At 41.4% G+C, this 25056-nt stretch overlaps 1 protein-coding gene across 4 annotated transcripts in view; it reads left to right on the top strand.

The window, feature by feature from the left end:
- DPP6 (dipeptidyl peptidase like 6) overlaps window positions 1-23848 on the top strand; it is a 566701-nt gene extending 542853 nt beyond the window's left edge. For all 4 annotated transcript variants that reach the window (XM_087730211.1, XM_009467586.2, XM_087730220.1 and 1 more), the window contains exons 17-26: window positions 5805-5852; window positions 10040-10138; window positions 12466-12535; window positions 14486-14680; window positions 15418-15472; window positions 16378-16483; window positions 17316-17374; window positions 19864-19936; window positions 20036-20109; window positions 21640-23848. In XM_087730211.1, coding sequence (XP_087586337.1) covers window positions 5805-5852; window positions 10040-10138; window positions 12466-12535; window positions 14486-14680; window positions 15418-15472; window positions 16378-16483; window positions 17316-17374; window positions 19864-19936; window positions 20036-20109; window positions 21640-21786 — 926 coding nt within the window. In that variant the 3' untranslated portion in view covers window positions 21787-23848. The remainder of the gene's footprint in view (window positions 1-5804; window positions 5853-10039; window positions 10139-12465; window positions 12536-14485; window positions 14681-15417; window positions 15473-16377; window positions 16484-17315; window positions 17375-19863; window positions 19937-20035; window positions 20110-21639) is intronic.
- Window positions 23849-25056: the final 1208 nt, after the last annotated feature.

The raw sequence follows: 25056 nt of genomic DNA, 5'->3' as shown, positions 1-25056 counted from the left end.
GTGGGTGGAGCCAGTTAGTGTCAGCCCAGCTTCCCACATCGCTGTTCGTAGGCACCTCTCAAAATCCCGTGGAATGGACTGAGGACCTGACCATCCTTATTCACTCAAGCAACCTTTTGAAGAACTCATCAGATCTATTTTGTGTAGTATAATTAAGGACAGATCTCTTGCTCATTTGCCCTCTAGACACTGCCAACTGAAGCCACCACAGAACAACCAGATTTATTTCTGCTCTATATAAAGTAAGCATTAAATTTATTACTAGTATCAGATGGGGCAGAAACAAGCAGTACCATCGGTGTGGTTTGTGCAGTCCTGCGTGTTGCCTGAGAACAGGACAATATCGATTATTTTACAAGACAAGTTACATTTGAGGAAGTAAAGATTAGATTAAAAAATTATATGCCTTGGGGAGGGTGAATAGCAGCACAAATGTGTTTGATGTTTGTGTCAACAAGGTTGCCAAAGCAAACAGCACGAACATCTGTCTGTAGCATAGACTGGAAAATACTGCAAATGGGAAAATATTTTAATTGTGACCAGTGGTTCACAGAACTCCCCATGTCTTTATTTATTAGGATGATAATATCACCCCAACATATGAACTTTATGCAGCACATATAAATAATTCATGGATTAGCAAATAAAGAGATCTGGAATCTGTACACAGAGATGGCTGTTGCCAATTATCTCACTTGTGCAGAGCCAGACCCTCTCAGCTCCCATTGCTTGCAGCTGCTCTTTTAAATCATTCATCAGCGCTTAAGAGATATGCTGGTGGTGCTGGCAGAGAGTATTTGAATTTTCATTGTTTACACACTGTGAATTTAGCTTCTGGTCTGAAATTATCTGCCACATTGAAGCCTTAGAGAATACGGATGAGAAGAATAAGACAATTCCTCTTTTTTTCCTTTTTTAACACTTCTATAACTTTGATTACCTTTTTTGCAATTTTACTTCATATTCTTTTTATAATCACTACTTTCATGTTAAAGTTGTAGCTGATATAATTCCCTGTGCTGTTTAGATCATGAAAACATCAGGAATACTTTGGAATACACTTTTAAAAGTATTAAAAATAAAATGTCTGGTAAATATTTTGTTCAAAGTTGTATGATTTTCCATTTTTATTCTGAAAATCTATACCTTACCACTAAATATCTAGAGTTGCTCCTTTCTGATAGTGTTTAAGGAGAACCCTCTTGGAAATAATAACGAAAGCTGCTTAAAAAATTAATTACAAGTTACGGCTAAGGCTTTTTTTTCTTGTCAAATTACTGAGGCACTGAGTTTCTGTGCACTTTCAGATCACGGCGGGTAGTACTTCCTTGATAATAAATTTGCTGGTGTCATTATAGTGATATGGCTTAATTTACTTCTAGCATGGATAATGACAGTAATGTTTTTAAAGTCAAAGGTCTTATGATAAAGCCAGACTTTTAGCTGTATTAATTGAAAATCTTATTCCTGTAACTAAAGATTTATGCAGCATTATTAACTATGCGTCTATCCGGGAAGGTATAGAGTATGTCTATACACACAGAAGTTCTCCTGTCAATAGTTTTGGTCCTTTCTCTTAAGCTATAAATAAAACAGCAGCATTAAAACTGCTGTCAAGTTACTGGAGTTAGCTGGTGCAATGCTGGAGCGGAGCAAGCCAGATGAAGCGGTTCCAGCTGATAGTGCTCCAGTGCACCCCATCCCGCTCCTGCCAGAGAGATGCAGAGAGGGATGACGGGGTTACAGAGCTCATACGGTGCCAGCCAGCATCCTAAATATGCCCACACCTCCGAGCGTATCACAGCCCTGCTTGTAACTACCCGTCTGCAGCCAGGGCCGGGGGAAGAAATCTGACAGCATCATTACCCCCTTGTCATGCAGGAAAGTGGCCTGCCCGTGAATTTGGGAACAGTCACACAGATTATGGCATACGTGCTGGGCTTCTCTTACCTTTTCACATGAGGAGCAAAACAGCTCAGTATCTGCATTACTTTCTTGAAGTGGAGCACTTTGTGTTTTATTCTGCAAGGAGCACAAGCAAATGCTGGATCCAGTCTGCATCTGATGCTCACATGTGCTCAGGACCTCTCTAAGCAAGAGGCAGAGCGTTTGCAAAGTTTCCAAGGGGGATGGGTAGACACAGGCACTCCTCAGCACTGATTAAAGAGGAGAAGCAGCAGAATGTGCCAGGGCTCAGGAGTCCCAATCAAAGCCCGTTTGGAAGGGCTCTGGAGAGAGGAGCCATGGAGCAGAGGATGTCCTCACTCTGCTTCTGTCAGCTCCCAGCAGTTCCTTGAACAAATTAGGTTTCACTCTCAGATCCACAAATGACAGTGGATGGCATTTACCAGATGGCATGTGTAATGGGACTGTCACACCGTTATAGGTTTAAAAATAAAGTATGGGAGGCAGCTAATGAATATACACTTCCTAATTTCAAGGATTTCCTTCTATCCCTGTCAGGCATTAGGCACTCGACTTGTGAGTACTGAAAGACTTTTGATGTGTGTGTACTAAGAGACATAGTCCAGCATGTAACTAGGCTCTTTTACTTTTAAAATTGGCATTAAAATAAGTAATTTACATCATTCCCCAAAAAAGTGATTTTTCTTCTTAATGACTTTCAGCCCATTCACAAGTGAAATGCATTGTTTAACTGGAATGTCGTCATTGGGAATATTTAATATTGAGAGTAATCTTTCACACAAACCTGATGATTCTTCTCTGTAGATTTCTGTCTTTAGCATTTTTCCTCATTTGTTGAAAAAGAAAAATTGAGAAACTCAAAAGTCTACTTTTTCAAGGATACTGATGCATATTTTAAAATATTTTTATTTAATATTACCTCAAACTGAATATCTTTGTATGGAACCTCAATTTAAAATATTGATTTGGGGAGACGACAGTAAGGTAGTGAGAGACGAAGGAAACATAATATATAATACATGGAATTTTCTAAACTACATATTGGTTTTTTTCTTTATTTATTAGTTTCTCACAGTTTTTCCAGTGCCAACACAGAAAGGAAAAATATATTAGAAAATAAAAGGATTATATGCATTGTATTTCTCTCTTTATCCCTTTCTTTTTGTTAGGCATTTTTGTGTTAATTAAAGGACTGCTCTAGCTCTGATTGAAGTCATTTGGGAAGATTCCTTTTATTTTCAGTGATGATTTTATCATGCCCATGATGAATTGTTTATTAGGTTTGTTGCTTTTCCAGCAGACTGGCTTCTGGGACTGCAGGGAAAAAGCAGGGCAGATTTATAAATAAATATGGTCAGCATATCAATGTATATTGGTAGTAGAAAGGTAAATTCAGCTAAATCCTCGTGAGTAAAACGTGGTTTTCATCTGTGCATTTTACTTACTTACTTTCTGCTGCATTCAAAGAAAATGGTACAAACACAGGAATCGGATTGTTAGTGAAGAAAATTCTCAATCAGTAGGAAACAAAAGTCAGGCTGCCATATCAGTCAGCTTAATTATAAATAAAACCTTTTTTTGCCTCTTCTCTGTATAGGTAAGGTCTCCATGTAACACTCCGAATTTTATGCAATGGGATCTGGTTTGTTGGCAGCACAGGGAAAACCATTGACACAATTATACTGCCCTAAAGTCTTTCTTGCTCTCAAGAACTTATTTCACTTACCAAACCAGTATGGATGGCTCATGATAGCCCATCTTTGTTGCCATTTGTGTGCATACTGTCAGTTACAGCATTTCAGGGGCTTTTTCTCAGCCACCTCTACACAAATTGCTGGTGCACATGACTGGTGATCACGCAGGATTTGCTTGTAGGTTGAAGGACTCAAAACATCTTAAAGGGGCTTGAATCTCATTGAATATCAAGCCTCTTTAAGCTGTCTTAATTTTGAAGCTTAAAAAACATTGGGTTTTTTGATATGCAATGTAGTTCAACGGTAGGTTTCCCCTGCATGCCAGCAGTGTGCCACCAGACTGTTGGAGCCCAAGAAAGTAAGAAACGTGGTTTCTAACAACCTTTCCTCCACGGGTCACTTGTACAGACAGTTCCAAATTTTGCCATTCCCACTGGCTACACACCCTCATCAAATAGTAAGTTTGAACTGGAAATACAATATATACAAAAAAGAAGTCCTGCCATGAAGACTGGTGAGACCGCACCTCGAACACTGCGTTCATTTTGGGCCCCTCACTACAAGAAGTACATTGAGATGCTGGAGTGTGTCCAGAGAAGGGCAACAAAGCAGGAGAAGGGTCTAGAGCACAAGTCTTATGAGGAGCGGCTGAGGGAGCTGGGGTTGTTTAGTCTGGAGAAGAGGAGGCTGAGGGGAGACCTTATTGCTGTCTACACCTACCTGAAAGGAGGTTGTATCGAGGTGGGGATCGGTCTCTTCTTCCAAGTAACAAGCGATAGGACAAGAAGAAATCGCCTGAAGTTGCACCAGGGGAGGTTTATATTAGACATTGGGAAAAATTTCTTCATCAAAAGGGTTGTCAAGCATTGGAAGAGGCTGCCCAGGGAAGTGCTTGAGTCCACATCCCTGGAGGTATTTAACAGATGTGCAGAGGTGGTGCTTAGGGACATGGTTTAGTGGTGGACTTGGCAGTGGTAGGTTAACGGCTGGACTCGATGATCTTAAAGGTCTTTTCCAACCTAAATGATTCTATGAGTCTATGATTCTATGATCTTCACCCACACACGGTGTGGGAGCCCTCTGGCCCTGCTCTTTTGGATCTTTGCCAGGCGTATGGATAGTCTTTCCTCAGCTGCTCACACTTGCTGCTGCTGCATCATATTACATTATGGGGAAACGGCAGGAAAGTAAGATAACCACTATCTCTGAGGTTAAGGATTAACCATGTCATCATTGCAGTGCTTCTTCCATCTTCCTGAGCAGTATTGTCAAACTCATTGGAAAAGCTACGAACAGGTATCGTAGTAACCTATGAGTGGCTGTGCTGGGTCAGACTGAGGCTCCCTTTGGCCCAGCGTCCTGTCTCCAAGAGCAGTCAGCAGTTGATAATTGAAAAACAGAGAGAAAGAAGCTGACAACTATAAAATGAACCTAATCTCAAGTACCATCCTGTTTTTCTATCAATCAGCCACTTGATGACTTTCTGCACAAGAAGTTGAACCCAGACCACTGTGCTAAAGACTATAACACCCTACAGCACCCTGTGCTGAAGACTAGAGCATCCCATGGTAAAGACTACAGCATCCTAAAGACCGTAGCATCCTATGGCAATGAATTCTGTGGTTCACTCATGTGCATCGCATAGTAATGATAATCCTCTTTGTATACTACTGACTGATTTCAATACCCAAATGCTGCAATCTAAGATGGCATGTGTGGTGGTTTTTAGTGTAAAAGCCAAACTGGTGTTTAATTCATTTGGAAAAAAAAAAACCAAAAAAACAAAAAAAACAGAAACAAAACATTTGCAAAACAGCAACAGTTATCCATAGCATATAAAATGTAAATGCTTTGTGCTGTGATGTTTGGGTGTCATTAGAATAATTTTAAAAACAAGTGATTTAATTGTGTTTGTGCTAATTATAATGTTTACAAATTAGGGAAAGATGCATTTAGTGGTCTGTTGGGAAAGGGCTTTGAAACCTCACATGTCTTCGAGTCTACAGTACTGTCATTTATTCATAGACTCTTTCTAATACCAGGGTGATTTGCTTTTTAGATTACTCTTGCATGGAAAGCGAGTCTCAGGAGTCTTCAACTCCGTGGAATTCAAAACCAGGTTCACCTGTGTCTGTGTGTGCTTCGCTAGATATTTAACCGAGTTCTTTTCTTCTTCTTTTCAAGGTCCCCGAGTCCCGATGGTGACTGTTCACAACACAACCGATGCACAAAGTAAGAATGGGCTTGAGCCTTGCAATTCTTCAGAGCAAAGTAGCGAGGCAGGATGCTGAGATTTAACTGCTTTTTAGTAAACTTCTTACACTAGCAGGGATACCAGACTCTTGCCTAGATGCAAGTCTTGGGGTACGAAGACAGTGGTTTGGGCATGATATTTGTTATCAACTTACTCCAAAAAATGCACAGTCCAGATCTCTTTCTCTCTTTTTGTTAGTCTTTCACAAATATTGATTTACATCCTACTCAAAAATAATAAATATTTGATTTAATCTACAATTTTAAAAAATAATCCACTGTGATATAGATTACCACGTTGAAAGAGATAATATAGAGGAATGAGTCGCACAAGTTGTACTCTGCCTGTTTTCCTGATCTGTTCATGGGGATTGCAGCACTTACTGTTCAGTACGGCTTTTCTAGTGTTAGTGATTCACATCTATACCAGTGTGAAGCTGGAATTATTCCAAATACAAGTTTCTTCCCTCAAAATCTTTGATACTGGCTGTAGCCATTGCCAGACTGGTTAGGACTCCCTGTAGAGCCCAGAGAGCCATGAAGTTTCTGGGGTTCCTCCTTTACACCTGTAGCAATACAAATTATCCAGAAAGATCAATTTTTTGCCCCAAGTCAGTGTGGCAGGGAGCCTCAGATAGTCAGCCTTTCTCTGTCCCTTCTCTACAGGGGTCTTAAACCAAGGTGCCCCTTTCTCTCTTTCATGAGTCTCAGGAGACTTAATAGCAGGGTGTGGGAATGAGTCTCACGTGAAACCAAGATTTATCTGCTCCCGTCATTTTGATGGGAGACCCTTCTCTTTCATTTTAATGTAGAGTTTAGCCCAGTCTTATCCTGCAGTTAGGAATTTCAGGCATTGCTGTGATCCAAATAACAAGCAACACCTTTATTCTAACCGCTGTGTAGGTGGCCAGTTTATCAGGTATCAGTTTAGCTTAGCTGGATTTACAGCAACTCATTGCTGTTGTACCTGCAAAGGAACAGAGCAAACCAGGGAACTTGGCTCCCAAACTAAAGGTTTTCTGTGAAATACTGAGCTGCTGAGCTGCTTAACTTCCCTCTGAAGGGGGTAATTGTCAAAGGAAAAACTCCTGTGGCACCAGGACATGTAAGAAAAAAACCACAGGATCCATCTTGCTTTATACAGTCTCTGTGTGTGACTTTTTGTTCCCTGTTCTCTCAGTTTCTGTTGGCAACATGCATTTCAAGCCCTTACCCCACCTAGAAAAGTTTTGCTTGTAAACAGGATGTGTAGAGTGCAATCCTAAATTCTGACTGAAATTTTAAAATCAAATTTAACATCAGATTTATGGCATATTGTATCCTTTACCATTAAAATAAAAAATACTCAGCAGTGTCGAATACCATTAAGGAGATGCATTGTACATTTAACTCTAATTTGTCTTCCCATCCTTTTCAATTGATTTGTTCCAATTAAAAAGTTCCTTTGCAGAGAAAGACATGCATAAAATTTAGCAGCATCCTGGAACAAGCTAGGTTAAAGCAATGTACTGTTGTGTGACTCTCCTGTAAGAGGAGCAAGAAAGGTCTTTGCTGCCAAGGAAAAGCAGCACAACGTACCCTGGACCATGGCTTAGACCGTCTGCGATTATCTTGCTTATGGCATGACTGAGAGATAAATATTTCATTTCCTTGTGCATCAGTTTCCCCACTGGTCTACAATTTCTGGGTAGAAGTGCCATGAGAGCTGACTGATATTGCTGTCCAGAGGAGGGCTCTCGCTTTTTGTTTATGTTCATGTTATTGCTGCTGGCAGTAGTGGGGTAGGGGTATAGCTCCATGTGCCAGCCTGGTCCCTTCTGAAAATACTTCTGCTATAACTAAGCAAAAGTTGGCATTTGTAGTTATTCCAGGCTACAAAAAATACAAGAATTGCTTTTTCAAGTAATACTGAAAGCAAATTGCAAGCTCCTGGTTTTCCAGTCTTTCTGCAGCAGTGACCATTCATGTCTCAGTCTCTGCACAAAGGTGTATCAGCTCTTCTTCTTCCCAGCAGAAGCCTGGGCTTGGCAGTGCCCTTGCTGAGCATTACTCCAGAGCAGCCCTGGTGATGCCCGCAGGGCTCCTCAAACCCCTGAGGATGTTGCCACAGGGCCAGGAGAGTTTCTTAGCTCTGACCTACAGCTCCAAAGTGGCTTTCTTTTATTCCTCCTTAAACACAATACCTTAATTTTACCATAGACATGGAGATGGCTGACTGGCTATAACAGCATGTACAGGATAGTGCTCTCATGAACTGTGTTATAGCCGCCTGTATAGTTTTATAAAATACTTTTAGCTGAATAAAATGAGAGATACTATAAAACAGAAACAGAAAATGAAGGGCTTGAAAAAGTAACATAAAACACACCAAGACTAGTGTTATTTTGACAGATATATATGTGTAGCATTTATTACGTAGAGAACTCGATCTAGTCATGCACAGAACACATCCCCTACTGAAATTCATGATTTTCTGCATATGATTATCATTTCCCCTGGTTCCTTTTTTTTTCCCCTCATTCTTTTGCTTTTGAATAAAAGGCAACTGACAGTTGCACGTTACTGAATTTACTTATTTAATATGAGCCCATTACTCTATAAAGGGAGTTTGCCTCTGTATTCTGCAATAATCTGATAATAGTGAGTTGCACTGAATATTATAGCATGCTTACATTTAATTAAGCAATGACCATTTGTACTCCACAGACTTGGCTCCCTGTGGTCCTAAAGCAGAAAAGAAAGTCCTTTAGGAGATATGCCAATCTTTTTTATTTCCTCCACAGTCTTCCTGGCTTTCTGTGAATGCAATTATATGAACAAATAAAATGGCTTGACTAAATTCCCCTACGTGGCAAGCTCCTTTCTGCTGATAAAGCTACTTGTGTGTGTCATAATTAAATGAGAATCTTAATATTTAACTAAATGTAATAGGCTGTTGCTTTAGCACTTTTGTGGGGGTTGTGGTTTCAACGGAGATGAGCCAGGCTTTTCAGAAGCAGGCTGAATAGTCATTGAACTAATATACTATTGCTGAAAGATCTGTGAAATGTATTAACTGGGAAGGGCATGTTTTTGTGCTGTGCCAGTCTATTCGGCAGAGATGGGCAATGAGAGCATGATAATCAGGTACCGTAAGTATTATTTGAGGAGCTGGGGTTACACATCTATTTACCAATGTGTCTCAAAGGGAAGTTACAGTCAATGAAACACATAATTTGGTGTGAAACCCTCAAACCCTCCTTGGGTTCACATGGCAGAGATGATGCCCTGGATCCTCCTGGTTCAAACCCAGCTTGATGCCATGGAGATGAGCACTGCAATGGGCTCCCCAGGCCAGGATTCACTGCCACCACAGTGAGATCCCCCCAGCCCTTGAATCCCTCCCCCATGGGGCTCAGGAGTCTCACCATCACCAGGAGACATTTCCCAGCACCTAGGACATATAACCTGAAACGTCTCCTAAAGGTGGGCCCTTTCCATACCAGCTGGGAAGGACTTGCTCTTTCTGATGTTGAAGGTGGCCACTTTTTCTAGAAGAGGCTCAGCGGTTAGAGCACATGGCCAGGGTGTGGAGTATAAAGGTTAAATCCTGGGAAGGAGGAAGGAATCCTCTATTTCAGTCCCAGAGAGTCCTTGGATAAGACCCACAAGCAAAAGAAACAATTCTTGAAACACTCTGAAAGCCAGGACTGCTCCAAAACCTGATGTTGCAGGGTTGTATGACCTTTGTCTACTCTACTCTGCCCATAGCTTTCCTTCCCATGGGTTTTCTCTTGTATAGCAGCACAACCTTCCCTCCAAAGTCTCCTTCCTTTCCCTATTTATTATGTGTAACCTGAACACAGACGTTCTTCATTTGATATCTAGCTTTGCATGGTAGGTAGATGTCTGACTGGGACCCATAGTACTGCCTCAACACAGAAGGTCACATTCCCATTTGCTGTAAATCAGCTGAATGTCACTGATTTCAGGAATATAGCTTTTTGCCAACAAAGGACCTGGAAGAGGTTTCAAAGACTTAACTGAATTAGATGTCTGTGAGGACTGAAAGGAAATTCTTTCATAAGGAAACTTGTGTTACAAATACTAAGGTGGACATAAAATGTTAAAATGCTTTTTCACAAACAATGCCAAAAGTTTTTGTGATCTTGTCCTTCTTCTTTCAGAAATTTTTGAGCTAGAGGTAAATGAAAATGTGCAGCTGACTGTAAATGACAGGCAAATGCCTAAGGTAGAATACATGGAAATCAAGATAGATGATTACAGTAAGTAGCACTTTTCCTCTCTCTTATTTTTCTTTTTCTTTTTCACTACTATTGCTGTGAAATGATACAGTCATCTTGGCTAGACCGGCAGGAGGAAAAATGAGTTTGGCTCTCAATAAACTCACACAGTTTGCAAAGCACTCTCTTAGGATGTGCTACATAAGGAGGTTATTACAGAGACAGGATTTGATGAGAATGCAGCTGAAGAAAGGCAAAACGATAGGGTTGGGGATCTTTTCCTTTTAAAATTTTCTTTGTAGAGGAAAAAACACTCTGGGAAATGACACGGTGTGGTGCCCCCATCGTTCGGGGCATTTGCCCTGACTGGACTGGTGTATTATTTGAGATGGGTTTGAAGTGGGATAGTATATGTGCTTGCTGGCTATAGCTGTGGCCACCTTTCAGTATACAATACTGAACTGCAGTGAGTGAAGATGACTCGCCAGCAACTGCCCATAGAAGTCGTTCAAGATTATTTGAAAAAGCCATATCATTTGATAGTGTTGGAAAAAAACAGCTTTATGAGAAAAGGAAAAAGCGATTTCACCTGGAGTAAAAAAGGCAGAAACTTGGAGCAGTTTATATCTGCAGCTGGTGCATTATATATACCACTTGTGTAATCATTCCCCACATATCTATATGCCAAACAGGACAGAGAGACAAAAAAGCCTAATGGCAAACAGCTAAAGTATAAGCATTTTCTGCCTGTCTCTGTAGATGCACCTGAAACAACCTCAAAAACATCTCCTCTGGCTGTAAGCAGATATCTTACCTATATGTGGAAAATCCACATACTCAGAGTTGAGCAATGGCTCCCAAAAATCCCAGTTTGTGTGTATGGTGGAAACTCTAAAAAAAACCTCCAAAGACCCTGGGTTCAAATTATGACCCATAATATTTCCCATGCCAAAAAGGAGCGTACGTCTTAGATCAGATGCAGTGAAATGAAAGCAGTGAGGTGTGATGGATGGCAGGTTACTAATTTTGACCATTGCCAGGTGTTATAAAATGTGAAGCAAAGGCTGAGAGACAGTTGCCATTTGAAAAGGATCACAATGGCCCTAAAATGTTCTGCTTGCCACACGGGCATTAGGAACATAAACCAGTGCATGAAATAACAAGAACAGACGTGCACTTCCAGGCCCTATGGCCAGGAAAAATGGGGAAAGAGCCTGTCATAAAGATCACATCTATCCCTACCGCGAGCCAATTTGCAGTGGCACTGGCAGCTAATTAGGAATAACTCAGCTTGATGCTAAATTTCTTAACTGCAGGTATCATTGAAACACAGTTCTGGTCATTTAACCTAAAGTATATATGTGTGTGTGTAATAAATACAAGCTGGCCCCAGCCGTGTGGCTGTTCTGTGCTTTCCCTGTATTTTCAAAGCTTTGGGCTTAACAGCCTTGGGAACACTGCATGTAGTGCTTAGTTATATTTAAAGTCAAGCGATGGCCTTTTCGGCTGTCCCTGGGCCATTGATCCAATTTGCAGCTATTAACATTCAGATGGAATAACTAATTAGGTGGAGTGTCAGACAATGATTGCAAAGCAAACCACTTAAACCGCATGGTTAATCTGTGTATTAATCTACTGAAAAGGCTCCTAATACCGATTTAATTGCTGGGCCTTTGCTAATCTGGATTGGAGTTAACATTTTAAAAATAAATGTGCTCTCATTAATGCAGAAAGCATTTGTATGGCAGTGTTTTTGGTTATCGATACGAAGCCATGGGAAGCAGTTAAATGAAGCTTTGGTGAGCACATCCCTCACTTAGATTGGTTCAGTACCAGTATAACGATGTGGGCTTCAGGACAGTTACCTCCTGTTTTACAGCAAAATTAAGCCCTCTGGAAGTTAGGATTAAAATGCATGTTTCTCTATCTGTCTTCACACCATTATAGCAAAATAATCCTATTCTCTCCCCCAGCCACCATACTTAATTGGGTTTTAAACTATCATTTTCATCGCCAATTTTCCCCCTCCTCTGCTGCCCTGAAATACTGATTTCTGGCTGCATCACTCATCCAGCTGCCACAAAGGAAAATTATAGCTATTGCCAGATGTTAATTGAATGCTGTAAAAGTGATGCATGACTGAACAGCTCGCGCTGTACTCCTGATTTACATTTCTTGTCACCTCGGCTATCATAACATGGGTCTTTTCTTTGACAACATCTGTGTTTCTAAGGTGTTATTTACTGGTGCCTTTGATGAAATGCCATTTTGTTTCTGCTCATAAGTGGCCAAAACACCAGAAAAATCTATTAGAGTTATGTCAGCATTCCCACACTGAAGACATGTTGTTATTTGGTTTTTTTGCCTAGAATTGCCAATGCAGATCTTAAAGCCAGCAACCTTTTCGGACACTGCGCACTACCCCTTGCTTTTGGTTGTGTAAGTTCTTGCTCATCCTTTCTTTCTGTTCACAATATTAGAACAGTGTGGAAACCTCAGCCATGATCAGAGCCTTTTAAGATATGTTTTGTACAATGAATGCTGGACTGCTTTAGCACCTAAGTCCGGCACGCTGATCCCTACCCCCTGTCTCACCTCGGAGCTGGGAGAGGCTATACATAGGTCCCTTCTCTCCCGTGTTTGAGCCAAGGGTATCAACTCCCAGGAGGGTGCCCTAGTGAAATCCTGCAAAGTAAACTGTAGGATTTTGTAAAGTTGCTCCACTTGCACTTGCAATTCAATAATTTTTGGGGCAGAAACAGGACGGGGAGGAATAAAAGATGGACGTTGACCTTCTGTCCCAGTGCTTAGGGCACTCACCCTGTGCTTAACAGGTAGTTTTAGAGTGGGATGCTCAGTCTTACTGCAGCTTAAAATTTAGACGCCCTCATGCAGCAGTCCTTCTCATGTAAATGCCAGTGTTCCCTGAAGTGACAGTGAAGGCAGAGCCAGAAACCTTTGAAGATCTCCATGATGCATTTATATTAGGTAGGTAGGATTTCCTCCTGGCAGGCATAGAGATAGGTATTTCTTTATGCAACATTTGCTAATAATACCACACATTACGGAGTTTTTTTCTGGCAATTTGGAAAGAAGCTGGGGGAGGGAAGTCACTGACCTTGGAAGAAACTGCTTGGCCCTGGCTGCATCCCACTGCATCGCTTGCTCCCTGGCAGGGAGCACCCCACGAGAGAGAAGCGATGAATGCCTTCTGAATGCCTGAACACCATCCTGCACATCCCTCCATGAAGGACAAAAACACTGCAATAAGTGTGTCGTTACATCACAAAATTACTGCAGAGAAAATATACTTCATTATACAAGTGCTTGAGGAAGATTGGTACTCATCAAGCTAACAGCACTTGATTAGGCTGCCTCTGAAGCTGGATGTGCCTGGGTCTCGCTTGAATAAATGCAAATGAGTGAAGTCACATGCACATTAAAATCCTGCAGTGAGTTGTCTGATGTCTCCAAGAACCCAAAAAGGACAAGAAGTAGATAGAAATGCCAGTGGCTTTACAGTAATCCAAGTCCTAAAATATTACTTATCATCATCATCACCTCTTGATTTTTCCAGGCTGTCTGGCTGAAGTGGGGTCAATATTTCTTGAGATAGTTCCCCTGTAAAGGATCGGGTCCTAAGCAGAAGGGTAAAGAGGGAGTCTTGCCCACCCCTTCCCCTTACCCACCAATTTTGGGCCAACCTGGGCATTTTTAAGCTGTTAGGTTTATCGCTTTAGAAGTGTCCTTTCCCTCTGTACTTGTGTGAAGCAGTGGTGACAGAAGTGATTGACAGCTCCATCTACAGCCACTCTGGAGAACCCCATAGGAGAAGGAAGGTCTGGGCTGGGTGAATGGGGGCAGTGAATGATACCCCTATGCTTGCCAGTAAAGGAAAGGATGATTGATGTCTGCAAGCTTCATCCAACATATTTTGGCAGTGCCAGAGCACCCCAAAGCAAGGCTCCTCACAGAAACCTCTCCACCAGAAAAACACCATGTTTGGGGAACGTAGAAAATAGATATAGATTAGAGCAGGTGTAAAAGGGAAAACTAAGCTGACCTCTGCATCGCTGCCCTGGTTTGCTCACAGGAGGAATCCTGCCCAGTTAGTGATGTGCTTGCTGTGTTTATTCAAAGCTCAGCTTAGTGCAGCGATAGTTGCTGTGCAAAGAGGGAGGCAGAAACCAACCTGCAGCTTCCACCCCAGCCTCAAAACCCATCCCACACAACCAGTCTTCTGCACATCATCATTGCAGAGACTGGTCTCCCCTTCTTGAAATCTGCCCTGCCTTACGATGCATGCCACGGCAAGCTCATGGCCCCAGGGAGGGTGTTTGGCCCATGTTTCATGCTATTGCCTTTGTTTGATGCCTGTTTCTGTTTCAGAGATGGGACGCCTGGCAGCCAGATTGTAACGGAGAGATTTGAGGTGACATGGGAAAGCGTCATGGTCAGCTCTCACAATGCCATCGTGCTGAAGTTCGACGGCCGCGGGAGTGGCTTCCAAGGCACTAAGCTGTTGCACGAGGTTAAGAGGAGGCTGGGTCTTCTGGAAGAGAAGGATCAGTTGGAAGCTGTCCGGTGAATGACACTGTTATTGAAGAAATTAATTCGTTAATGATAATTAACCCAAGACTGTCATTAGTGCTGGTTGCTTTAATGGTGTGTAGGGTAGAGCAAGGAGATGGGAGGGAAGGACAATGTAGTCATACAGCTGTGACCAAGTGATGGCATGCGAGAAAGAGCTCATGCATGCCAGTGCAGAGGAAGAAAAACAAGCCTTAAACAGAGCTAAATCAGAGAACACTTATCTGTATCACGTGTTCAAAGACTGTTTATTTTTAGCTCTGTACAGTCATACAGCTGCAAACAAGTAAGCTTGAATGTCAGCCCCTACATTAATTTTTTGCTGGCCTGCTAGTTGGAAAAAATCCATCTTTAAGCCCTTAAACTTTTTAAAACAGAAAAAACAGTGCAAAACCCTAAATGTCAAGTCCTGTCGTATTGTTAGATTTATTCTGCACATAATCACGCTACAAATACTATCAGAGTAGTGCAATAGCATCAGCTTTATTATGACTTTCAGAGGTAGTGCAGGTTATTTGTTGCCATTGCTTGGTCAAATCCAACACAACAGGTTGCAAGATTAAATCGAACAGAGACTCATGTGAAAGCAGTGTGTACGAGCATGAATTTAGATTGTCTACAACATTTTTCTGCGGCCACCCCAAATTCAAGCTAATAAAAATCACACTATGTTTACTATATCTAAAGGAAAAATATTTTTAACCCATTGTTTCTCCTTTCTCGTGTTCTAGGACAATGCTGAAGGAGCATTACATTGATAAAATGCGAGTCGGTGTGTTTGGGAAGGTAACGTTTTCCCATTCTTCCTCTGTGCTGTTCTAGTTGGCTGATGTGGCTAAGCAGCTGAGCTAAATCCTGATTTATTGAATATGTCAGTGGTGACTTTTTTATTATTATTTATTTTTGAGATAGACTGCTTCTTGCTCAGAGATATTAAAGATGAAAGCTTTCATTTTATCAATGTATTCGTCAATTTTTTTTATATTAATTTCCAAGTGCAGAAAGTGACTATTTGTCAGAAAAACACTGTCAAATAATTATTTTTTTTTCCCCTTGCAAACTTTCATTTCATTTTCATCCTGTCCCTTAAGGCCTATGGGAATGTGGGTAGATCTAGCTCATGTTGTACAAATGTACAACAATATTGATTTCTGAGGCTGATTCACACCACAGAGTGTGCCCAGCTGGGAAACAGCAGTTGCGAAGTACACATGGTTTGAAATGAGAATGGGACTGCGAGTCAAAATTCTTTATTGTGGGAGATACAGGCTTAGAGTGGGCAAAGAGAGCTGCACATACAGCAGCATCTCTGCAGGGAATTGGTAACAGGCGGACAGTAGACACTGAAATTGTGATGTCCATTTTAAATAGTGAAAGACTGGGGTAATGTTTTGGAGAGGTAACATATCTGATTAGACCCACAGCCATAAAGTGCGATGAAAAGAGGCAAGCTCTTGGGCACACAACCCTCCTGCCTTCAGGAGAGTGCAACGAGTATGGAGCTCATCTTCAGCTGCATCTGCCAAAGTTGGGGAGATGTCCCTTGTTTCGTGGTTTTTCAGGGCAAGGTATTAAGGGCTCCGTAATGGCTGAGAGTTTGCTGCAAGGTCTCAGCTGCCCTGTTTCTGTACCCAAAAGCGGCAGTGCCTCATGGCAGGACCACTGATGCCCCTGCCCCATTTGTGTTCCAGGATTATGGAGGCTACCTGAGCACTTACATGCTTCCAGCTGGTGAAGACAACCAGGTGTTTGCCTGTGGAGCTGCTCTTTCCCCACTGACAGACTTCAAACTATATGGTAAACCCCATCCCAGAGCCCACAGACCCTCTTGCTGACCACAAATGATGTTTCTGCCCTAACCTTTCCAAATTATCTTCTCTTTCTTCCCCAAGACCCTGCCTGTTTTGTGTTGTGTGTCTTCTTAGGACTATCTATAAACCCTTTTTTCTACCTCAAGGGCAATTTTGCTGGCACCAGTGCAACCAACCATGGTGGTCAGAGTAATAAAATAACTTTTATTACTTACTCCTTTTAAATAAAGGAGAATTGACTCTAAACCCCTCCAGCCTCTGACACCAACCCGCACCACTTCCTTGAACGTGCTTCTTTCTTGCCTGAACCATCCATCCATGGGACCTGTGTCCAGCCTGCCCACCTCGTCCTCTCTGATGCACATGGTAGTCCTTTCTCTCAGGGACACCAGTTCCCTTTGCACTTAGTGCCAGTGAAAATCAGGGGACTGCCATGAAAGTCAAGGTTGTTAAGTCAGCCTTCAGGTCCCGTACAGTTATCCCTGAGACCAACAGGAGCTTGCAGTAGACTGTTGATGGAGATGGCTCCATGTGAAAGGAGAAAGGGACACGACACAATAGTGCTCTTCTCCTCTCATATCTTGGTTGCATTAAGGAAAAAAAAAAAGGGTCTTCTATGGCTTATTTAGAAACCATAAGTACATGGTGATAATGAAAGACTGTAGTATCATACATGTTAGTGCATTTTCAAAAACTTTTAGAAATGTGTCCTGTGTAACTAAGGCAAGGTTAGAAAAGAAGACCTTTTTTAGCATTTGCAATATTTAACTCAGAGGCACTTATGACTGAAAGAGATGTTTTCTTTTTTTCTTTTCAAGCTTCAGCCTTTTCTGAAAGATACTTGGGCTTGCATGGGATTGATAACAGAGCATACGAGGTAACTGCATGGACACTGCATTTCCCTGATAAAATGTGAACAGGGTTCTAACTCTTCCTCAAAGTGTTCTCTTTTGGGGAGGGAAAAAGGATGTGCAAGATGGACTCACTAGTAAAACTCTATATTAAAAAGGCAGCAAGGTGTCCTTCAGCCTGCTTACTGCTTTTGTTGTCTTAATAGTAATGATGGATACAGTTTTTATTGATTAGCCTTCATGTCTGTCTCTCTAAATTGGGTAAATACAGTTATTCCAGTTTTACAGATTGAAAGAGCTGAGGCTGAGTGACTCAGATGTGCCCAAGTGGGCATGATGTCTTGACCTTTAAAGTTCATCCCAATGGTCTTGCCACTTTGATTCTCTCTGAGCTATAATGTTTGACCCAAAGTCAAGTGAAGCTCAGCTTCTCTTGTCTTTTTCAATGTAAGCACGGATGTGATAGTTCAGGTAGGCAGAACTCTGTGCCAGAGTTGAGCAGGACATGGAAAAGGAGACATAGCACCAGTTAACAAAAATATTGTTAATATGTATGATGGGATCAGTTGGTTCCTTCTTCTTTCCTTCAACTACTTGGAGGAAAAGCCTAATAAAGAATAGTCACTCAAACAAAGTTTGTTATACAGAAAACATTGTTAAGCCTACTAAGCCTTGTCTTCTGCCAGAAGACATGAAGGCAGCAAAGGTTTGAAACTGTTTTCTTACAGAGAAGGCAGGTAGCACCCTGTGCCCCTGCAATGGAAGCTTTTCCTGGCTATCTAAACATTGAGTTCATTTTCTCTCAGATTTTGCACTCGTGATCTCTAGATCATTGCAAACTCTTTTAGTCCTTTGAGAAATTTGAAGGTAGGTCAGTAGAGGTGAAAGCAAGGGAAAATATTCCAGAAATGAGAGCTTTGTATTGCCACGTGCTCTTTCTGCACTGAAAAGCTGGCCTAAGCAAATAGTGGTACTTTTGGTCGACTTGGGATTAGCTGCTGGGAACAGCACCTGAGCTCTCTGCAGAGCATGGTACTGTTCTGGGTACAGACCCTAACTGATACAGATCTCCTACACACCACAGCTGAACCATGAATTGCTTAGGGAGAACTATTCCTAACCCATGAACCAGACATGAAATTTATGAAGGTCGCATAATTCAAGACTTGATGTAGACTCCAAAAAAGCTGTATTGTCATGTAGTAGGTTACAACTGAGGGAGCAGAAAGGAAGAAGCCATATAGGGGGAGAACAGAGTGCAAGATATGTGCATACACCATCACAAGATTTAAGCATCACAGCCAACAATCTGAAGATGAGAGAACTCATTAAGTCCAACAACAGAGGGAAGATCAGAGGGCACACTTGCAAAATTTGCAAACGCTTTCTATGTCCATACAGAGTGTGGAGCTGCAAGAAAGCCAGAACAGGCCTGCATCCACCAAAATTTCCAAAAACTTGCCTCTAGGACCAAGGAAATATGCAGGGCCACTTCTAATGTTCAGGGTTGCTTTAACTTTTAAATGAAGAGATATACACATAATCTGTAATGTAAAATGACAGTGACCATATCATACATGCCAATGTTTTTAGCCAGCTAATTTGACCTTCATAGCCAGGCATGGAAAGTCCTGTTGCTATTGGAGATGCACTTGTCTATCTTCTGTGGAAACCATGTAAGACAGTGGGAAGATGAAAATGGGTAAAAGATAGGATTGATACAAGGGTGTCTTAACAGAAAAATACATTAACTCATGTAAGTGAATGGGAGCTAGGAAATATGCATTTAAACAGTGAAGGAAACATGAATTTAAGTTGAAACAGCTATTCTTCCCTGCCCCCCTATAAAGCAGTAACATCTGTGATTTGAGACGCACATTCCTTTTGCCACTCCAAGATTTTTTTGGAGACTTTTGAAGTCTCCTTGAGACTTGTAGTCTTCTGAACAATGCAGCAAAAAGTGGAGAAGTCCTTTATTTCTCTTACCCAGTACCATTTGCAGTCACTCAGATTTGTATTTCCCCTGTGCATCTGAGAGACAGTTGAGGGCAAAGGCATTCTCAGCAGTGAACACTTGAATTTAGTATCAGATCCTCCCCCAGGCTGTCAAAGCTCATTCAGGTTGGCTTTCAAACCATACCAAAGTCACTCCAGCTCTCTGAAGAGTTCTTAGGCATGGGCACCTGGGCACGCTTTTCATCGGTGTTTTGTATTCACTGGAAATTCACTTCGACATTTTCCATGTGTTCTGCAGTTCAGGCTTTTGGTGAACATTATCAGAACAGATGAGGGTTTCTGACCTCTTCCTGCTGCTGATACTGAGCCTGGAAGGGCAGGGTGGGGGTCTATTTTACCTCCAGACTGATTCAAGTAGGCAAGAGAATATGCTGTGCTGCTGTCTGCTTGTTATCCTTGTGATGAAGTATCAAATGGAATTAAGTGCTTCTATTTTCTCCATATAAATTGCTAATTTCTAGCACAATTTTTAATCTTATTGCAACCTTTACCTCCACAGATCACCAAATTAGCACACAGAGTCTCATTACTGAAGGAACAGACATTTTTGATCATTCATGCTACTGCTGATGGTAAGTTAGCCTATCATTTGAGCTCATTATATGTTTGGGATGGCTTTGATTTTTCTTAATTAAATTTGCCTCTTTAATGATTGTAATCTGTTTTTACAGAAAAAATCCATTTTCAGCATACTGCGGACCTTATCACACACCTAATTAGGGCAAAGGCTAATTACAGCTTGCAGGTATAGTATGTGTTTCCTTTTTTCATGTTTGAACAGTTATTTCCCAGTTTGAACTCAAACTGCTGTTATGAAGCAAGCTTTGAAAAGCCACTTGCAAACTCAGCCTGGCAGTAGAAATAGCACCAGCGTATAATGTGTTCCTATGTACTCCCATGCTTATTTGATACCACTGTTTTGTTTTGGGCAGTTGTTGAACAGTTATTAAATTAAAGAAAATTAGGTTTTGAGAGACATATCTCTAAGGAATTGGTGCCTGTTTACTTTCTTTGGGAACAGGCTAAATTCAGGATGAATTGCAGGGAAACGGGGATCTAAATTAAACCAGCCAGAAAAGTTAAAACAGAGAGAAATGTCTCTTGAATCTGACACCCTGCTGCAAACGACATGCTCTGGTCTGGAAAGCCCCTCTTTCTGCTGAATTACATCTCTGATTTGCTGAATGGCCCATGTCCAAGCCATTAAAGCTTCCAAAATGAACCCATCCACCAGCCATGGGGATGGTCCCTGTCCTCTGCTACATCTCAAGCCATGGCCAGGAGAGTGCAACTAGCCCAGGATCAAACCATGCCAGGGACCATACTACAGCTCAGAGTATAGATGGCTGCGTTGTAGTGCCCAAGTCCTACTAACGCTTGATTTACTGAATACCAGCTCCCTCTGGCTGCATTTCTGCGGAGATTCATGTGATGGGTGTGCTCACTCCATCATGCTCCAAAGGCAGATATGGGAGCTAAGCAATGAGCCCAGCACGGATTAGGTCAGCACTACAGTGACTGAGGCATCCCTGCATATTTCCCAGTGCAGAAGCATTAGTACTTTAGAGCTTGAAGTCACCGATGGGTAGAGGCACCTCAAAGATTATTTGAGGACTGAATAGAGGGCTGAGGGATCTATGGCTTGGATTGAGGTACTCAACAGTGAGACACCTTAGTCCTGCCTGCGAAGATCCAGCCCTATAAACTAGTTTTTCCCCCTTCAGTATCCTGGTCTAGACAACCCATTATGATCCTCTTGCATTCCTTCAAGACATACAGAAGTTATCTGTTTCATTAAAATTGAAAATTGTATAAACTTTCATTTCTAGCTTCCCACATTTTTTTTCTATTTAATTACTTTTTCAGCAAGCTTTATTTCCATTTTTTACTTAATGACATTTTTTCTTTAAAGCCCTCATTTTAGTCAGTAAAACCTAATGCCTTTTCTCTCCCCAGACTTGCACTGGGTTTTTTTTCAGTTTTCACAAGGAGCAAGCACTGTTATTTGTAAGTGTGGTTTGGTTCTGCTTAGCCTGAACTTGTTCAGAATGGAATTAAATGGAAAATGCTCTCCCAAAAAAGTTCCTTTTGAAGGAAGCAAGTCTGCACTCAGAGCACTGTGGGTGCCTGAATTACCCTGGACCTCATGTGCATCCATGGGAACACATGCAGTGCCAAGGTGGAGCAATGGCAGGCCAGCTCGAGTTACAGATACAGGTGGTCAGTCCTGAGGCTTTAAGCTCCTAACGGTGTGTATTTCCTTGTTTCTTTGCAGATTTACCCTGACGAAAGCCATTACTTTAGCAATCCAGCATTGGAGCAGCATTTGTACAACTCCATCGTCAACTTCTTTGTAGCGTGTTTCCAAGTTCAGGACAAACTCCCGATAGCCCCACTGAAAGAGGAGGAGGATGACGATTAACCCTACTTGTCCGTGCTAAGCACAAGGCAGATCTCTCTAACAATATGCAACTGGATCATATTCCTGAAGAAAGAGATGTTACGTTGTTAGCATGTATTTAAAGAAAACTGAAAGCAGCTCATCTGCTTTACTTGACAGCAACTCCTTCCTAAACGGAAGAACATTAAGCATGGTGAACTCAGCAGAAACTGCTGTCTGAAATTAATCCATCACAACCAACATCTTCTTTTTCTTTCTTTCTCTTTCTCTTTTTTTTCTTTCTTTTTTTTGTTTGCCACAAGTGACTTCTAGCGTGAAAGTGGCAAGACATTGAACTTGAAGGAACACCCCAAGAAACCGCTTTGAGGACTGGAAGATTTAACGTCTCTTTGCATTCAAGCAATCAAGCAGTAGCAGTGAAATCCATCATCCATATTATGGTTACAATAGTTAGCATCACACTGTGTCAGAAAAAAAGAGCTAACCTAATACATGGAAAAGATTATAGCACAATTATTTTAAAGGATACTGATTCATGCATACTTGCCTGCTCTTTCCCATGTTCAGAAGGTTTCTCATTGCTATAGGACACACAAAATTCAGTTGTACAAAGTATTGCTATAGTTACACTGATCTTTACCTTCCTGTAATTATTTCTTAGTTTTGTATAGCTTTTACTTCTGTTTTCACTGGGTCTCACGCTTACCTTATTAGCTTCTCAGCTTGTTCTGGATGGGGAAAAAACACTGAATTAACCAACTCACTTTAGACCTTAGGGGTCTAAAGAGGCAACAGGGGTCGAGGCACTCAGACGTTAAAAAATCTATTAGACTAAGGTAAAGGAAATCTCACTCTCATGTGCCCAGCATAGCTTTTGCCTGCAAGATTGAGTATTTTCTTTGGCAGCCTTGAAAAATATGTACATAAATAAGCTAAATCAGCTTAACATTGAGATATTTTTATTGTACTATAGAAAAATATGCGACGGCCACAATTATTTTTTCTTCTTTTAGTGTTGGAACAATTGGTTGGCAACCTGTTGGGGAATGGCTAGACGAGGCTATGGTAGCAGGACTTTGTACCAGATACTTCACAGATCGTCTCATAAAGCCATTTAAACAGAACCAACATGCAGAGATTTGTTGCACATGCTGTTTGTGGCTTAGTTTTATTCCAGGTCAATGATTAGCACATTCCAAACACGTTTAATTATCTCCTGCTCACACTAGAATGAAAGAAAAAAAATGGGAGCATTTTTGCTTTAAAATATCTAACACTTCATTATACTGGTGCAAAGCAACTTTTACAACTTCTTGTGAAAAAACTCAACTCTCAGAAAGAGATCCAACCTTCATTCACTTCCACTTACCGTGTTATAAGAATTTTGACTAGTGTCGCTCCTTGTAAAATATTCTGACCAAATGTACAGCCAGTATTAATACTGTATATTTCATTTTGTTGTATATAAAGGAATGTAAGTCAGTTATTCGTCAGGTCCCCGATCCAATATTAGTCTTGTGTTCAGCATGCATGCGATAACACTTCTTTGCTGATCAGGACTCTTTAGAAGTACTAGCTTGGAAATATAACAATTAATGTAATTTCTTTTCTTGTTTTGACAGCTTGAATGTCAATGCCGGTTTCTACTTTTTACATAGTACTGTGGGTAAACTCACATCCTGACAGCAATGATGATGTTTCCATTGTGTTCTTTAGTGTGTCTTTTTCATTATCATTATTTTAAGCTTTGAATGTTGGTTGTACTTTGACCATCATGAAAAATATATTGATAAACCACAGAAATGACCTAGTTTGGTTTTGATTATCTTCTCTAATTTACAGTGCATCGACATTGTGTGAACAAGAACTACGGTATAAATCTGCTTTATCCGGCAAAATGCCAAATAGACAATAAGAATGCTGCGTGTCCGGATTTTGCTACACCGAACAGGCTCAAAAGCCTGAAATGAACTTGACCCGAGAAATGTAAAATTCTGCTCTGTCCACAATCTTTTGTAGAAAGAACTTTAGGATGTGGCATGGTAGTGTTTGTTCATTCATGGAATAAAACATTATTTTACCACCCTGGTTGCTACTGCTGTTATTTAGTGTTAAGTACTTAAATAAGCATCAAGTTGCTGGAAGTGCTATTCCTGGTTGAACTGAGCCCAAACTCCAGGGTGCAGATCAGAAAAATGAAAACAAGTCTTTATAAATAAATACACATTGCCATTTAGTCTGCCTGTAACCTTGGTAAATGGTGTCTCCATGGTAAATGGTGACTGCTTTTGAGGAAAACATGAAGCAGCACAAAGTGGGTTCAAACCCAAAATAGCAGTTCATGAGAAAACCCCTAGCACCCTCTAGCCTTTGGTGAAAATGCACCTTTCCTCCCCTTCTGCCTGCTGACCCCAGTGCTGGAATAGCCGCTGACCGGCACAGAGGCTTCCTAAGGGCATCAGCCAGGCACGACAGCTTGACCAAAGGGATTTTTGGCATTTCATCCGTTGTCCCTCTTCCCAAAATTTGGTTTTGGGTTATGAAGTGGGAAAAAAGCACTAAAACTTACTGAGTCTGCCATAGCAGATTTTTCTGCAGATGATTCTCCATCAGGAAAGGGGCAAGCAAGAGGAGGGAGTCATCCCACCTGAATTCAGATATTTGTTTCCCTTCAAGCCAAGAGGAGAGCGATATACCTGCCAGGGCCATGCTTAGACACCAACCTTGAACGAGTGACAGCTTTTCCGCATGCCTGTTTTGCTCTGGTGGCTGCGGGGAAGGGAGCAACTACCCCAGACTGAAACAGCTGGGGGACAAGTTGGGGCCATCCCTAGCTGTCCCCTGTAACAGCACTTTGTGGACTGCAAGATCATCTGGATGTTCCTACACCTTCTTTACACCTGAAAAGGAAATCCTTTCATTTCATAGATTTCCTAGGACAAAGGAGATTTTTGCTCAAATTAGAAATTCTGGCTATGACTGTACCCTGCAATACGCTGTCCTCTTCATCTCAAGCAATAATTTCAGGAAAGATTTAAATCTGCAAAGACATCTGTGTCTCTAGGCCTAGTAAAGACATGAAAGATCTTTTAACTTTAAAAGGCTAAATCATGTAGCAAGGCTGTGATGCTAAGCAGCCACTTGGAGGTACAAGGATGACAAGGATGCTTTCCAATGGCACCGTGCTGACTTGCTGCACCTCTTCAGTGTCCAGGATGATGTCCCATCAGCTGATACCAACTTTAATGAACCAAATTCACAGGAAGAGAAATCTAATATTTCATAGCAAAA

This window comes from Nipponia nippon, unplaced genomic scaffold (genome assembly GCF_047370975.1).
Source record: "Nipponia nippon isolate SJK-2023a ecotype South Korea unplaced genomic scaffold, ASM4737097v1 scaffold_1, whole genome shotgun sequence".
Lineage (NCBI taxonomy): Eukaryota > Metazoa > Chordata > Aves > Pelecaniformes > Threskiornithidae > Nipponia > Nipponia nippon.
This window is presented reverse-complemented; position numbering and strand designations above follow the sequence as displayed.